This window comes from Cavia porcellus, unplaced genomic scaffold (assembly GCF_034190915.1).
Source record: "Cavia porcellus strain 051 isolate PalLab524CR breed Dunkin Hartley unplaced genomic scaffold, mCavPor4.1 scaffold_14, whole genome shotgun sequence".
In the NCBI taxonomy this organism is placed as follows: Eukaryota; Metazoa; Chordata; class Mammalia; order Rodentia; family Caviidae; genus Cavia; species Cavia porcellus.
The window spans coordinates 75,385,263-75,402,780 of NW_026947497.1; the positions used below are offsets into that span (position 1 = coordinate 75,385,263).

Here is a 17,518-nt window from a genome sequence, read left to right on the forward strand (position 1 = left end):
CCACAGGGAGGAGATGCCAAGAACAGGAGCTCTTGTCCACTATTTTTTTTTTAAAGCAATAGTATCTCCAGTACGTAACACTGTGCTGGACACATTGAATGAGACTCAAAAATACACTATGGCATATAGCCAGCATTTTGCATTCAAAGATTTCATCCTAAGGAAATAATTAAGAATGTACTAAGATATTTCACCAGGCAAGCCAAGTTTATAACAAAAAAATTGAAATCAAATCGTCAGCAAACTAAAATACGTAGCCATTAAACGTAGTCAATAAACTGCAAATCCAAGTATTTTTAAATGGAGAGAAATTCTACTGTTAAAGAATCAGAAGACTTTGCCAACTGGAACTCACATGAATTCTGATTTGAATAGTCTATTTTTGAAAATTGCAGTTCAGACAGTTGGGAAAAATCTAAGTACTACCTATGTAGCTAAACAGTTTAAAGAAGTCATATGCAATTATTTGAGTTTGTTTGAGATTCACATGGAATGACATGCTGGGGAAATGTCTGAGATGTAGTTCAGAAAAAAGAAGGGAAAGAGAGAAATTAGCAGAGTTTCAATAAAACAATGTTAGCCATGAGCCGATGGCTACTGAGGATACTCTACTCATAGGCATCCTCGAGATGTTCCACAAAACACTTTCAAAGCAGGTAAACTGTGTGGCCCCACTTTATAAACGCATTCCCACAGGTCTAGAAGGCTGACAGGCCAGGAAGAGCAGCTTCCAAGAATCACCTGATCCAGCTCAAGGGACTGGGGTGCTCTGTGATCAGCCCCCCTGAGCCACGGGTGGCTCCTGAGCTCAGCTCTTACGACTGAATCCTGAACGGAGTCTAACTCTCTTTACTCACGTAGCCACATGGGACCAGTGGACACCACTGTGGACAATACAGGAGCATGTCAGAATTATAGACAATTCTCTTCCTTCTTACCTGTCATTTTTTACAGTAAGAAAAAGGTAGACTGCTTGGCTTTCCATTTAAAACATTTACTGATGACAGATGTAGATTCCTTTCTGCAGAGGATGCTTCTGAAAGTGACATGGAGCTAAATAAAGTAAGTTACATGAAAAGTTTATGTACATGCTGGGATGTTGGGGGCTTTTTGTTTTTGTTTTTTTTGTTTTGTTTTATTTTGTTTTTCAGGCCCAGAGATCAAACTCAGGACCTTACCCTTGCCAGGCAGGTGCTTTACCGCTGAGCTATACATGTTTTCAATGTACAGCCCTTGTACATGCTTTCAGTGAACTTTTTTTAAAAGTCAAAAAGCAGGCAATTCACTTCCAATTTTCACTTTCCAGCTCTCCATTCCTTCAATCTTAATTTATACAGGAATATGTTTTATTAAAAGCATGGAGTATGAATGTGTTGCCTAGATTAATAACTTCAACATGTAGGTCAATCATAATGAGAAAAAATTAGAGGAAGGACCAAAAAGAAAAAAGCTTTCTACAGTTTGTTAGCTAGTGAGTTACAAGCCTAAACAGCTCTATGATCAAAAAGAAAAAATATTTAAAGAATTGAAAATGGCTTTCTTGAGTGATCACTCATAGGGCCAATCTAAAGTGCTCAGAAAGCTGTACAAGTCTCTTTGGTGGGGAGGGGTAACTAAGGATTGAACCCAGACTCTCACACATGGTAAATACGCAAGCACTCTAACAATGAGGGACACTCCTAGCATGCTCGGGGCTGATTTGACACAGCGTCTCACTCAGTTGCCCAGGCTGGCCTTGAACTTGCAACCCTTGTTCCTCAGCCTCCTGAGCAGTGTGGATTACAGGCATATTACATAGTACTTTAAATATATAACAGATGTCTACAGTGTCACTAACAAGAAAGTAAAAGTCTGAGCATAAAAAACTGCTGGAGGTAAGATTTTTATTGACTTATTATTGTAATTTTTCAGCATACAAATTACTTAATCAAGTATAATATTTACAATTCTTACATAATGTACATTTATAATAGCTATAACAATAATGTATGTACTTTGCTCCATTTACAATGATACACTAGAGTGAATTAGATACAAACTTCTACATACTAATAAAAAGTAAATGGAGTGTTGGTTACACATTCTTTAAAATATACTTTTCACAGGTAGCAAGAAATATTACATGTAATAAGTCTTTATGACTGGAATGATCCAAAAATATCACAAAGCACAAGTAAACACATACAGAAAAGTAGTTCACCATTTCCAAAAGTTAACTTTTAGCCTTATGTAAAATAAATGGTGACAACAATCTTTATAATGTAGCAAGCTTTCCCTGTTTAAGATTAACAACCAAAATAGGGGTTTAGGGGAGAGTGGAAAAAGTAAAATCCAGAAGACCAATGCAGAGAAAGTTGCATTTAATCAAATCTTGCTTGTCCCCAAATTATCCAATATTAAGAGGATAAATTTATCTAAATAGAAAATGATTTCCATAAAGTCTTCATTATACATATCAGGATTCAACAAATCTAAACCCAAGCCTCTTTTACTTCTTTCATTTGAAAATATCAAGAAATCAGTAAGTGCTGAATTAAAATTACCTTTATAAATTTTTTGCTTTCATCGATGCTTGCTGTTATAAAAATGCAAATTTTCCAACAATCTGATGTCTCCAAATCCCAATCTATTCTTTCACACTTTGTATCAAGGCCCTCAGAATATTTGGCATCATTTTTAAGGAACACAAGGAAAGCTGGCAATCATTATCAGATTTTGCTGCTTTACAATGATGTCTAAAACATTTCATTGATACAAGTAAAGTGCTTCTGACTTGCAGTCAGTCAGCCCAGGGATATGGTCAGTTCTGCCACCAACTGGCAAACTGAGGGGACCACCTCTGTAGAACAAGGGGAGCACACCAGGATCAAAAAGCAAAGCTGAAGCTCTTAGCTTGAGATGTCAGAAGACCTACTGTAAGAATCAGGTGAGAACAACTAATGTCAAGTACACTGTAAATAGCAAAACACACAAACAGATATTTTTGTATTTTCACCTTGTTTCATCCACTCATTTCATTTGTGAGACGCCCTGAATCAAAAAGGGCAGTGACTCCTATTCCAGTGCCCTGTCCACTGTATCATACAGTTCTGAAGTCATTCTGGACAATAATTTGTAGAAAAATATATCACTTTTCCAGCTCATGTCAAAAGTGCTATCATACAGAAGATTTAAGTTGACAATGTGTGATCTAGGAATGTTGGTTACTTAAAATGGGTAGTATATTTAGTCTTAAACACAATTCAGTTTATTGTGACCATACTTAACATGCACAAAATTACATTTTAAAAATACTGCTAACATTGCCACAAACTTAAAATTTTCCAGACTGTTTGTAAAAATCTACATTTTTTTTTCCTAAAATGCAGTTATAAAAAACTAAAGGACATGTTACAAATTAAGTCTGTATGTTTGGGAAGGTAAATTTCAACATTCATGAAAATCTACAGTGAAAACCAGTATAAATTAGGCACACTGTAATACAGTTAAGCCCAAGGAAATTTCTGAATTTCTAAGGATTGTGCTAAAAATAGTTTTTTTAAACCACAGAAATCTAACACATGCAAATATCACAATGAAGCATTGCAAATAGCTGCTCAATTACCTTTAGTCTAATTCTAAAACGAAACTGCATTTTATGAATGCTTCATAGTACACTATTCTTTGATATTAATTCAAATTTCAAATTAATGGGCTAAAGATAATGAGCTAACAGAATGATGATAAAGATTCAGAAACTATTATCAGATTGGTTATGGCAAGAAAATAAAGAGTAATCACACAGACTAAGAAGCCCAAGAGTAAGATTAACATGGTTTATACTATAATTCCTCATAATGCACTGAGTAATTCACAGCATAAAAACCTCAGATTTGTTACACACTATACAGAAGATATTGGCTGACGCAGTGAAATTCACCTAAAAGCCAACCTACCTTGTGACTATTAATTTAATTTAAAGCCTCGCAGTTTACTCCATCATTTCTGCCAAATGTAATCCAGATGGGATCTCAAGCACCTTCATGAAATAAAGCCACAGTTATGTAGTTTTATACTGCAGTCTCCCTGCAACATTAAAGACATGGCTTTCTCTGAAGATACTCGATTCAAAACCATGATCACCTGTAGAGCACTTCAAGTATATTTCTGATCTTCAAATATAAACAGACACTGCTGGCACATTAACAACTCATGACTCATGACCAAAGAAGTAAGGGTGTCACAAGGACTCTCCCTCCTAACCACAGAGGTCCCAGAGGTTGTCTCAAGCACCAGGGACCACGTCCAAAAAAAACCTGACCAAGGTCAGGGGCTTCAGGATGACATCTAGCATTAAAACAAGAGCAGACACTGTGTAAAAGAAAAGGGAGGCTTTCTTTTCTGTTTGCCTTTCCTCTCTGTAGTTTTAATACATCTGTCTTCCTTGAGATCTGAAGGGCAATTAATTTCAAAGGACAATAAATCACACTTTTACCTTTAAACAAAGTATCTACAAAACGAGATGATCTGTGACTCTGTGAAAACAGGAAAAATTTAATGTTTCTATTATGCTGTAATTAAAGTATAACGCCTTGGAAGTATTTCCTCTGAAGTAACTTATTACATTTTTATCTTCATCTAATATATGGTGACTCTTACTATATAAGCATTACATGCTTGCAATTTGACCAAATTATGGAACGTTTTCTATGATACAAAATTTATTTCAATGCAATTCCTGCTTAGATTGTGATTTGATGTTTGGCTTATCAGATTCTACTTATTAGGGAGAAAATGTTACAAAAATTTATTATCTAATTAAACATAGTATCTCTTTTAAAAGTTAAAACTTTTCTTTAGAAACAGTACCAATAATATCACCAACATAATTTCCAAAAGAAGATTAAATTCAATTGTTCACAACACTGAAAAGGAACCATATGGCAAATTACTTAATTATTCTATATTCTTGATAAGACATGTCAAAAATGTAATCAGACTAATTTGTAGTATATAAATGGTAAACAAGTATATTCATAGTATCTTGGAACTCAAGGATCTGTGGTTCACATCACTAAATTGTAAAACTATACTAATGATATAATTTAAAAGAATGTAGAATATGTGCAGTACAAAGGATGGATGTAGAGAAAAAGCAAAAGGAATTTACTGATGTATATTTTAATATGAGAAAAACAAGCTTTCTTCTTCATTATGCAAAGAGATTTCCCTTTTGCAATAGGAAAATAGCAATAGGAAAACTGTATTTTAAAAATAACAACTCCAACTATAAAGAAGCTCTATGAAATTTAATAAAACCAACTTTTCTTTTGGAACTTATATTTTGATTAAAGTATAATTTTCCAACATTCAAGTAATCTTTGAAACACAGTTTTATTACACTGATAATTTGTCAAAGTTTTAGGAAATAAACCCAACAATGAAGAACTACAAGTTTTGAACTGGGATCCTCTTGGTGGAAAAAAAAAAAAAGAAAATAAAAAAGAATTAAGAGCTTCTTTTCTTCATAAGATGGAATAAATCTGAAGGACTGAATTAGTCTACTTGTACAGCCACTACAGTCTGGTGAGTGCTGGCCAACAACCTAGTAGCCTATCTCTAAGGAGCAAAATGGTATTTCTGAGCAATGGGGAAAAGCATGTTCTCTAGTTCTAGTAATTAAATCATATAATGTGTACATGATAGCTAGGCTACCAAGTAAAAAATACACCCAAAATTATCGAGGAAGCTAAAGAAAGATGTTCTTGAGACAGGCAGGATAACTGGCTCCCACATGACAGACGTTTTTCAATGATCCTAGCCATGACGTACAGAAAAAAAAAAACATATCCATGTTATCATCTGTTGGCAAGAAAAGACGTTTTTTCTCTAACCTCTTAGCATCTTAAAAACTAGAGGTGGCCCTAATCTAGATTCAACTTTTAGTTAGTTAAAAAAAATAACCCTTTAAACAGGCTTTTCTTTTTTCCTTTCCATAAAAGAGGTATTAAAGTAGATTCTTCTTCTAACTATGAGAGGTCTATGTTTCAACTTATAAAAATATCAATGATTGGGTACTTTTCCCAAAAACCATTCAATAACTACCAAAATTAAGTAAGTAGAATTATAACAGTAAAAGTTGTGAGTTTTCAGCTGCACACATTAGGAAGTCACCAGATTTCACATATTCCCCCTTCTTAAAGAACTCAGAATTTTTGTGAATCTTGCTGGAAACGATTTAGTTTCTCTGGATTATTCGATGCCATTTGTGAAAAATCACGGAAAATGTCCTGATAAGTTTCATCACCTGAATGGAAGTAAAATAAGAACACTTTACAAATTTATACAAGTAAAACATTAATAAAACAACATTCATTCTTATTACCAGCAACTATTTTCTATGTCATTACATCAGTGTATTCAACTGAGCATTTTTAGAAGAAAAAAAGACCAACTAAATATAAATTGCAGAAAAGGATATAATGAAAGAAAAAAAACTATACCTGAAAAAAGCACCTCAGATGCAGCCACAGAGGAAAGTTCAAAGTTAGAAAAGAGCAAGGATGCAGGTATTTTAAAGCAAGGTAAGAAATACATTTATTAACACATGAGAAATTAAAGTCATTCTAAATGAGGCATAGTAAACAAGACATTGTTTAAAAAAGTATTTCCTTTGCTACAGGCCAAAAGAAATTACCAAAACCAAATACAAGTGTTCTTCATGGATGTAAGTTATTCACAAGACAAACTGATAATCAGTTAAGAAAATAGCTTTCTTTTATCGGATTATCTTTTAATTAAAAGAAATTTAAATTAAAATAGCATGTGAAAAGTAATTTCTTGCTCAAATGTTAATGCTTGAAATACATCTAATTCACTGATTACTACACTTAATGCTAGAAAATGACTATAAAATCATAGTCTTACTTTGTCAGAAGCTGTTTTGTATACTGTAGGTCATATGAGCAAAAATGCTATAACAAAATGGGAGTTAATACCAAAGCCACCTGTTAAATTACAGAAATAAATATATGTGTATATATATAATATTCTTGTGACAATGTAAATTATAGATATTAACATTACAGAAGATTAAATACTATTTTTCTTGTTATAGAAACTTATATACACACATACAAATTAATCCCTCAGACAAAGAAATATTATTTTCAAAATGAATAATTCATCACTTTTTCTTCCTGCTAAATATTAGTTTTACAGATTTTAAGAAATCAAGCTACAGGCTGGGTGTGGTGGTGCATGCTTACAGTCCCAGCATTCAGGAGGCTGAGGCAGGAAGATCTAGTTCAAGGCCAGCCTGGACTACATAGTGAATTCAAGACCAGCCTGAACTATATAAAGCCTTGTCTAAAAAAAAGAAGAAGAAGAAGAAGAAGAAATAAAAAAAAGAAAGAAATCAACTCAACAATGAAGGATTTGTACAGACACTTGGCATAATTCTGTCCTGAAGATATTGAGCATACATACTCTTTTAGATGATTACTGTTGCAACCTGGTTTTGTAATTACTTCCCATAAGATACCTTGCATCCATTCTATAACAAACTCTTTGCTACAAGTGTTGTTAAGCAGTAAGTTTTGTTAGTTATAAAGAGGAAAATGTTTAAGCAACAGTGTCATACCAAAAGCTACAGAATTAGAAAAATGTAGGGGAAGAACAACAAAGATCTAGTAAAAAGGTCTAACAGCCTAACCCAGGATTTTTAATAAAAAGATTTTAATACTTTCAATATGCAGCTCCCTTTAATATTTACTCTATGTAAAAAGCAATTTATTAAAATCAAATACAGTTTTCATTTAGCCCTGGAAACTTAATTATGACCTGAAACAATCAGTTAAGCCTAATCAATCTACTATAAACAGAAAAAAAAAATTCAGATTTACTAAAACAAAGCAAAAAGCTGATATACTGGAACAACTGCTAAGACAATCCAAGCATACTCATGATTTTTTAAAAGTTCATTTCCACACTGAAAGATAAACTACAATCTATTCCCATTTAGCCACTCTAAAAGATATAAAGTAACTTAAGAGAACAACAATAGCAATTAACAAACCATACAAAATATTTTAAATTTTTCTTAGTTTTACATTTTGAATTAAAATATGTAAAATATTTATTTTAAACATTATAAAGATTTTTAAAATACTATTTAAACTAGATAGTCTAGAATTTACTCCCAAGAAAGTGTAAAGTGCAATTATAATACAAAAATACCACACTGATATTACCATTCAACACCAGAAGAAACTTAAAAGGCACACATTATACATTCAAGAAGAAATAGGAAGAAGGACCTAGCAGATGCTAATGCCGGAGAGTTTACAGATAGCACCAGGTGGGCACTCTTGAGTATCACAATAGTACAATGGCAATATATGGCTTCTACAGTGCAATGCATATTTGTATAACAAGCTGTGTGTTTCTAGTTTTTGTTTTTAAATCACCTAGTACCTATTACGCGAGTATGTTTTAATAGGACCATTGTACCATGCAAAACAAATTAAAAGACCTTTCATTCACTGAATTAAATGCTTCCTTAAAGGAACATGTTGGTGCTGAATAGTCATTGGTTTCACTGAACACGTTTCAAAAGAGTCAACACAATACAAGAGAAGTTTCCATCTTCAAACACAAAAACTTTCTAACATTCAGCTTCTAACAAAACATTAATAATGCACTATTAACATACTACCTTTCTTAGACCTCAAAATGTGTTGTCAAAAAGCAAATATTTCAAGAATAGTGACTAAGATATTTAATATAGCTACCACACATTGAATCTCAATGTGATTATTGAAAATTTAAATATAATTTTAATCATTTAGAACTTTTCCCAAACAAATATGTGTCTACACGAGGACACATACATAAAACCCCGAATATGCTGTCCTAGAATGCTCCCAGAAGTACATTTAATGGTTTATTACAAATGACAAAAAACCGAACCCCTGATTCCTACAATGCTAAGCATATTCTTTAAATTACTTAACCACATTCTCAGAAAGTAAGCTTTTCTGTGTGCTTGGACAGTTCTCAGGTTTTAAAACATAAATTGCTTTGTTTCCATTGATAATTTAAATTCAAGTTTTGGTATTTAGAATATCCATCATAACAGCAGTTACAATGATTCAATAGTTTACTGACTTTCCTCTTGAAAGGAACTCTCTCAAATTGATGAGAGGGTGTGAGACCCACCCCAAAGTGATCATATGCATGATCCTGCCCTTGTAGGCTGGTGACAGTTCCCTTCCACAACTGTTGGGGATGAGATCAGTGATCCCCAAATGTTTCCCACTCATATAACCAGTAGTAACTCGTGCCCAGGCCAGTGATGCTCATTTGGCTAAGAACTTGCCAGCCACCAAGAGAGTCACAGAGCCAGAAACAGGAACCACAAACCAATTTCCAACAGCTGAGAGTGAGGAGTGCTATTTCTCTCACCCACTCAGGCCCGCTAAGAGTTCTGGGGGCTGCTCAGGACAAACACATCCTCCCTTCAGAAACTGTATCTTTAACGCTACCTTTCAAATATGGAACGCCTCAAGTTCTTGGGATTGTGGACAGGAGGTTCAGAAATTGGTTTACTAGAAGAAATAGGTTCATGATTGTCGAACATTGTATCTGAATCTGAAATGGCAGACCTCCTCCTCACCAAAAGACTGAAAATTCCCCCAAGTATAAACCACCCAGAGTTCTGCAATTGTCTATTACTAGGACAAATTAGAAAGTGTGGGGGCAGGGTTCCCAATAAAAGAATCAACCACACTCTCTGAAAGCAAAGTGTATAGTGATACAGTGAGCAGGGGGAAACAGCTACTGCCAAATGCAGCTGCTCAGCAAAGACTCCCGAAGGGAAGGAAGGTGGAGGGCAGCTATGTACCGCTGCTCCACGCCACTGTGTCTGCATAAAAGTATCACTTCAAATAACAGGATCCATAAATGACTAAACAAATTATTTTCAAGATAATCCTAAAATACATTTTTAAAATCTCATTTTATTCTGGTACATTCTTCCCAGAATCCTCATCTATTTTTTAACCTCTAAACTAAAATTTGAGAATGGCAAAAAGTTTGTTTCAAAATAAGACCTTTTTTTCAAATTTCCACTAAAATTAATCGGAAAAATCGGTATTTGTTAATTAATGAAAGTTTATATACTTATATATAAACCTGTACATAAGAGACAGCTGAGTACTCTGAACAATGGCAGAAGAAAGCCAAGCGATTTGGGTAGAACTACAAGTGGCAAGAACATCATCAAGGTTCTGTCCTTTCAAGCCTCCAACTCCAGAGAACAGTCGTTGCTGACCTTGTGGCTAATCAGGTGGCTGAACTTCATCACAAACACCTGAAGGAAACAGCAGCTGACCAAACATTTACAATTTCAGGGAAAAATTGTTTTAACTTAAATTCCTGAAGTTCACTGTTCTCACAAGTGTCAGATCACATCCTTTGATTGATTTTTATTTTTAAAGTGCTTAAACATAAAGGCCTCAAAAATGGCCTAGTAATACTACCACGTAAGTCTATCTATTACAAAATTATAACTTGCCTAAAATCTAACATTCAAGTTTAAAACACATGGGTGAAATCCAGAGTTAACACTAGAGCTTCACCCGTCGTCAGCACTTGGACATCTTGGAAGATCGTGAGTCCGTGGTACATAAGATCCATAGGATTAAAGTGGGACGCCCGGACTAGAAGCTCAGCGCCTCTATTCCCAAAGTCCTTACTTGTTCCCTATCAGGGCAAAATAAGTAGTAATACAGTCCTCTGAGGAAAAAATTGCCCCCATAGTGACAGTTAACTACTGAGTTAAAATAAATGGTTGAAGCTACCACAAAGTACAGAAATTTTACGACATAAATAAAAAGAAGAGATGATATTACCACGTCACCTTAAAAATAATATTAACAATATTCATTTTTAAAAATCCAATATACTCATTGCCAACTGAACAATCTAAAGTATCTTAGTTAAGAATACCTGAAATATTTACTAACAGGTATATGAGTTTAAAAACAGGTAGATTAGTAATTCACATACTCAAAATCAGGACACTAGAGACCCCATAGCTACGCTCTCCTCCATGAAGAATATCTAATCAGCTTGTGTTCCTCAGAGAGGGACCTGGTCAGCAACGCTTCTTCTCCAAACAACTTGACTCAGAGGTAAACATGAGTCACAATGAAACTTGAGGTGATCATCGAGTTGAGATTCTCTAATGAAGTAAGTGTGCTTTGCCATCAGAATCACAAAAGTTTGTCCCGAATACTTCCACTTAGCAAAACAACAGATACTACATAAATGCTGGGGCAAAGCTAAAGACAAAACAAGACCTTTTCCTTCAACCTTTTAAATTAACTCTACTCCCATTTGAACTTTTAAGCCTACCGGTAAATTTATAATTTAGTTCTTCAGTTCATCTCTAGATTGGAATACAAAACTCATCAATAAGATTCTTCTTAATATTTTTCATACTGACTTTTTATATGCCAAACATAGTGATTGTTTTGTTTAGGTTTTTTTCTTCCCTGAACACATTTCTAGAAATTCCCTGAATAACAAAAAAGTAATTTTGTTATATTTGATAACTAAAAAGAATTCCAAAAAGAAAACAACTGCTTTGCTGCTGTAAATATAGAAAGAATACTTTCACCATTCCACTCACTTCACTGGAATGTATATGGAAGACATCTATACAGGAGAGAAGGAAGTCAGCAGCCAGAGTGAAGTACAGCAAGTAAGTGTGTGCTGGAATAGAACAGTTCAGGATTTTTAAAGGCCCAGGAGTAGCCACCCAAGAGTTCGGAAAGTACAGTACATAGCTAACAAGTCACAATTTACAAGTAGGTTATAAAAACTATATAGACTCATGTTAGTTGGCCAAAGAACTATGCATCTTCCAACTGTAAACTGATAAATTCCTGAATACATTTCTTATACTGCATTTCAGTATGGTTATTAGTGGAATATTGACCTGGCTGTCCATAAAGTCCTTCTGATTCCCGCATTTCTTCATTCATTCTTGCTAAACGTAATCTAAAATTAAATAAAAGAATTTTCAGATCAAGTTATGTAACATAAATGTCCATAAATAATTATATAAGCAGACAATACATGTACTAATGCAACTTATTCCCTTTACCAATATTTGCCACTAAAATTTGACTTTTTGGGTTTATCAGACCTAGAAATGTAAAATACGAAAGCCAGTCCATCTTCATATGATTCTTATGACAAAAAAACAGCAAGTGCATGTCAGCTCAATTTGGGCAGCATTCCAGCAATACCCCCAGGAGCTTGTGTCCTTCAGACTACAGAGAATTCCTGGTTCCTACAGAAAATGGTCAAATTTTAATTGCTAGTACTGAACTACTGCTCCTACAGAATAGAGCTATAGCGCATCCTTAGCTCGCTCTGGCTCATTCCAAGTGAAAGAGTTCCCCATGTGTACGTAGCTGCACTGCCTCGAAACCCTGTAAATAGGCTTTGATAAATAACTATTGGTTACCAAGATTTTCCACAAGTTACTACTATTCTTTTTTATGGGTTTATTCTGGCAACAAAAGACAAATATTTCCTTCCTTTTGACTTAATTTTAGGATCATTTAAAAATAGGCATACATTCCCTTTGGTACCCCTCTCGTACTCTGCACTGCTCACTGTCCTTCTAGACTACAAAATACCCGCTGCCTTCCCAGCCTGTCGTACGTTTCTGGGGTCCTGTCTGCACTGCTGCGCCCGACATGGACTTTTCCTGTCTTCAGATTTCTATGACTCCCTCATCTTCTCTCTCAACCACTATCTCAGCTATTAAAAATAACTTCGTAAGTGTCTGTGTGTGGATTTTTAGAAGGACACATTTACAAAAATTCTTAAGTAAAACTGATAAATTCAAATAAAATAAATGAAAATCTTTAGATGGCTTGGAAACAGATGTGAGGTGTGTTAACAATACAAGCTGCCTGGGAAGCTACATTCAGAGTTAGTTCTTCCACACAGTCCAGTTTTTTAAAATCACTATTTCAGGTGATACTATGTTTAACTATAATAAGCCAGTGTTGTGGACAAATCTATTGAAAATAACAAGAGAAAACATAGTAGCTACGGAAGATCATTTATATTGTAGTCTTATATGTCTTATCCATTGCATGTTTTTCTAGGAAATTGTTTTGCTGTCTTGCTATGACTTGGTTTTCCCTATAATACAGAGAGGATAGATATATATGTAGAAATTCACACATGGGTTTTTTTTTTAAATTATTTACGGGAACAGATTATATAATGCAAGATGTAAGGAACAGATACTCTGAGGAAGAGACGCTGAGAAACCCGAGGCTTATTTTGTAGCATTATAATATAAATTCTAGCAATCTATTGTTCGCTGATTAGAATGACATTGGACTGGTTTCTTGAGTTCAACTTCAGCATATGTAGAGATGGGGACGGCTATCACAAAGAGAATGAGAGATGCGATGGTAGTTACTATTGTCTTTCCTAATTTGGAATTTGAGGACCTAAAAAGCCTTCATCATCCTGTAATGATTTGATTAGTTCTATAATATGCAATAAGTATATAAAGTGGGTGAAGATAGGGACAACTATTTGTAAGAAACTAGAGACAGTTAGATAATGAAGATCTCCAGTGGACTTGCTTTGAAATCTGTATTTCTTTAAATTGTTTTTTTTTTAAAATGTTCTGTTCTGTTTTGATATGTTTAATCTTACCTTCTTTGAGATGTAAAACAAATGTGTAGGACTGATAATCATATTACTGAGCTTATGTTCGGTCATAGAGCAGAATGGTTTGTAGGGTCACTTTTTGAATGTCATTGTAAATACTTTAATTCTATAACCTGAACAGCTATTTCTAAGATGACAATGTGTAACTTATCAACCAGCAATTTCTTACCGTTTGTCTGTAATTTTGTATTATTTCTACCCTTTTTTTATCTCCATGTATTTTTTTGTTTCCTTTTCTTTAAATTAAAAAAAAATTAAAAAAATAAATAAATAAAATCACTATTTCCCTCCTATTCTAAATCTATAATGTTTTGGTACTTCCAGATTTTCCTTAGTAGTCTGTGCGATGATAGTAACTCTTTCAGTAAGAAAAGTGTGCTTTGCTGTGTTTCATTTGGCTCAGCAGGATTGGTACACAGCATCAAGAATCTTCTTCAGCTGGGGCTGGGGATTTAGCTCAGCGGCATAAGCGCCTGCCTTGCAAGCAGGCAGTCGTGAGTTTGATCTCTGGTACCGATAAAAAGGAAAAAGACAAAAACAAACAAGAAAAAGAATCTTCTTCACTGAGAGCTCAAGAGTTCAAGGGAGTCACTGAGAGTTAGCACTGTAAATGAGGTTGCTTCTCTAGTCAAATGGAGAGCAGATCACTGATGCTGGGTTTCACATAACCAAGGATAGAATGAGGAAGTGCTGTATAAAATAATTCTGCTATCTATGAAATACAGGTAATCATCACATTTCCTGATGCTAAGTGTAACAAACTACTTTGCTCAAGTTTGCAAATCAAGAGTCTTCTTCCCAGATACCGTTTTTTGGCTGAAGAAAGGTGTTGCAAATTTGAGGCCAGCCTAAACAACTTAACAAGATCCTGTCTAAAACTGGAACCCAAAAAGGGTTAGGGTCTCTGTAGCTCAGCGGTAGAGTGCTCACCCAGCATGTGCAGACCCCTGAGTTCAAACAGTACCATCACAATAGAGAAATAAATGTCTCTTTAATAGCTCAAGTTAGCTTTTATTCAAACATTCAAATCCAGGTATTTATCTTAATCAAATGTTCACGTGAAAACCCATTTTTCAAAAGATTTCTATACTGTTCAAAGCCGATGCAACTTTAAGAAAGTTAACGTCAGTGCAGCTCTCTTCCCTACTTAAGATTCCTCTAACTCTTGAGGCAGTGCATCAAGTGCCTGCTACTCTACTGGTGCTTGCACTATACTCTGAGTACAGTTTTACGCTTTAGAGAAGTCACTGGTTTTGCTTGCACTGTCAGTCAATATAGCAGAAACAGCTAAGAACACGGACTTCAGGGTCAACTCTCGATTTCAAGTCCCAACTCTACCACTTAGTAATTGTCAAACTGTCTGTGGTTTGGCTTCCTTATCTATAAAACGAAGACAGTAAGAAATAATACTTCCTCACAGGGTTGTTATAAGAACCAAGACCAGGCACCAGAAGTGCTTACCACAGTTAATGTACTTAGGGAAGCACAAGCACACAGTAATTATCAACCAAGTTTTAAAGTTCCCACCTGAGCCAATTAATGCCCTGTACGAGTAATACGGGAACAACGAAGTAGAAAGCAAGTACTTACAAGGTTACAATGTCAGCATTAGCTGCTTCTACAGCTATGCTCAAAGGGTCCTTCCCTTCTTCATCAGTGGCATGTTGATTGGCACCTCGCTTTAGGAATAAACATACCTGCCTGTTTAAGGAAACCACATTTTTGAGATATTTCCAGTAAGAAAAAAATTAATATTTGCCTTTAAAAAATGAAAAGCCTGTCCTACTTTAAATAATATTTTGTTAGAAAATTCTTAATTCATTCTGAAAATGAACAGCAATTCAAATAATAAAAGTTTATGAAGATCAATATTTTATGAGACTCAAAGTATTTTCACTTAGACTATTTTTTGTAATCTGGGCTGCATAGCATAGTGAGATATATAAATTACAGTCCCTACCCTCAAAGAATATCATGATGTGATATACTCCGATATTAGAAAAATGAAAAGAAAGATTACTCAAGGCCATAAAATAAAATAGGAAAGATTACGATAGATCAAGAGAATAAAAAGACTACGTTAAAATCCTTACCATTTTTAAGTATACAAAAAGTTTTGTGAAGTTACTGAAAAGAATCTTTGTTGATAGAAAACAAGTTATAATAATAATGATGATGATGATGATGATATGTTAGACAGGCGTGGTGGCATACATGTGTGATCCAGCACTCTGGAAGGCCGAAGTGGGAAGATCACAAATTTAAGCCTAGTTTGGGCAATTTCTGAGTGAGAGAGACCCATTTCAAAATAAAAGTCAGTAAGTAATTAAAAGGGTAGAGAATGAATCACAATGTGAAGGCCCTCAGCTCAGTCCCCAGCACCACAAAAAAAACAAAGAAGAAAAAAAAAGTTAGTTAAAAGAAAGAATACCTTCTTGCTTACCCAGAAAATAATAATTGGAAACCTTGAAATGTTTCATTTTAAAAATAATTATGGGGCCTGGGAGTTTAGCTCAGTGGTACAGCATCTGCCTGACAAGTGTGAGGTTCTGAGTTCAATTCCTGGTATTCCACACCCTCAAAAAGATATAAACCAAAAATAAAGTAAAAACAATTATGCATTATCAGGATATGGTGACCTACACTGTAGTCCCAGCACTGTGGGAGGCTGAGGCAGAAGGATCTCAAGTTCAAGCCCAGCCTGAACAACTCAGTAACTTAGCAGGACTCTGTTTCACAATAAAAAAAAATGTAAAGGACTGGGGGAGTAGCGCCGTACACAGGCCCTGAGGCAGTCTTCTGGCTACACTGTACAAACATTCATAATCTGAAGAAATTAGCCAAAAACATTTTAATATGAAAGAATGAGTGGAGCATATAAAGGAGGAATTATAATAGTCCAATATCTAGTACCACAAATAGATTAACAATGAACTTTTAAAAATAAAAGAACAATAGGCATTCTGACAAACTTTTTGTGTAACACCAGTAGTCCTACTTCATTTACTTTTTCTAACAGAAAATCCATTTTCATAGCTTTATTGTTCTGTAAGTCTTAATATTGCTCAAGTTATCACAATGTCAACTGCCTAAACTAAGCATTCAGTTTGTAATTTGACCAGCTACATTAAAAATTCAAGGCATACCCACATACTTAGTTGTCTGATGAAGTCACCATGATTTCAGTAAAAGACAAGGTACTAAAACTAAAACACTGAATAAATCATGGTCAAAGTAAGCTCGAAAATTTTCATACCTAAAAACCATGTAGTTTTTCTAAATTAGTTTTTAATCATCAGATTGTCATGACACTAAGTCACAGGGTAGAGAATACCTCTCTTTATAAACTATCTCATAACCTCAACCTGAGGAGGTAAAACATTACTTCAAAATGATTTTTCAAATAAAATCTATCTAAACATCGTAATTACCCTGTGTGTCCCAAGACGGTGGCATGGTGCAGAGGTCCCCGCCCTTGGACATCTCTTTGGTTTACATTAGCACCATTCTGTAGGAGGAACTCACATGTCACCAAAGAGCCCTTTAAAGGAGAAAAGAGAGTGCCAAAGTATAAATGCAAACAACAAGACACAGCCATATATTTCTATTTAAAAACAATATTTTAATTTACTCCAATAGTATTTCCATTTCATTTTCCCTCTTAAACTATCCCTGGAAAAGCAGAAAACTATTGTATTAAGTTTCTCCCCAAGAACCATTCCTAATAGAGATACATTTTCAGTTTATGACCCAGCAAAACACACTATTA

The 17,518-nt window shown here is 34.6% G+C and overlaps 1 protein-coding gene across 6 annotated transcripts in view; it reads right to left on the reverse strand.

Annotated features, from left to right (window-relative positions):
• Positions 1-1,866: 1,866 nt before the first annotated feature.
• The window catches only part of Acap2 (ArfGAP with coiled-coil, ankyrin repeat and PH domains 2), a 115,955-nt gene continuing 100,303 nt past the window's right edge, over positions 1,867-17,518 (reverse strand). For 4 of the 6 annotated variants that reach the window (XM_005006880.4, XM_005006883.4, XM_005006885.4 and 1 more), the window contains 4 exons: positions 17,181-17,290; positions 15,340-15,450; positions 11,984-12,045; positions 1,867-6,286 (listed from right to left, as the gene is read on the reverse strand). In XM_005006880.4, the coding sequence (XP_005006937.1) occupies positions 6,186-6,286; positions 11,984-12,045; positions 15,340-15,450; positions 17,181-17,290 (384 nt within the window). In that variant the 3' untranslated portion in view covers positions 1,867-6,185. Of the gene's footprint in view, positions 6,287-6,482; positions 12,046-15,339; positions 15,451-17,180; positions 17,291-17,518 lie in introns of all 6 variants that reach the window. The other 2 variants (XR_010039188.1, XR_010039189.1) reach the window with 1 other exon arrangement.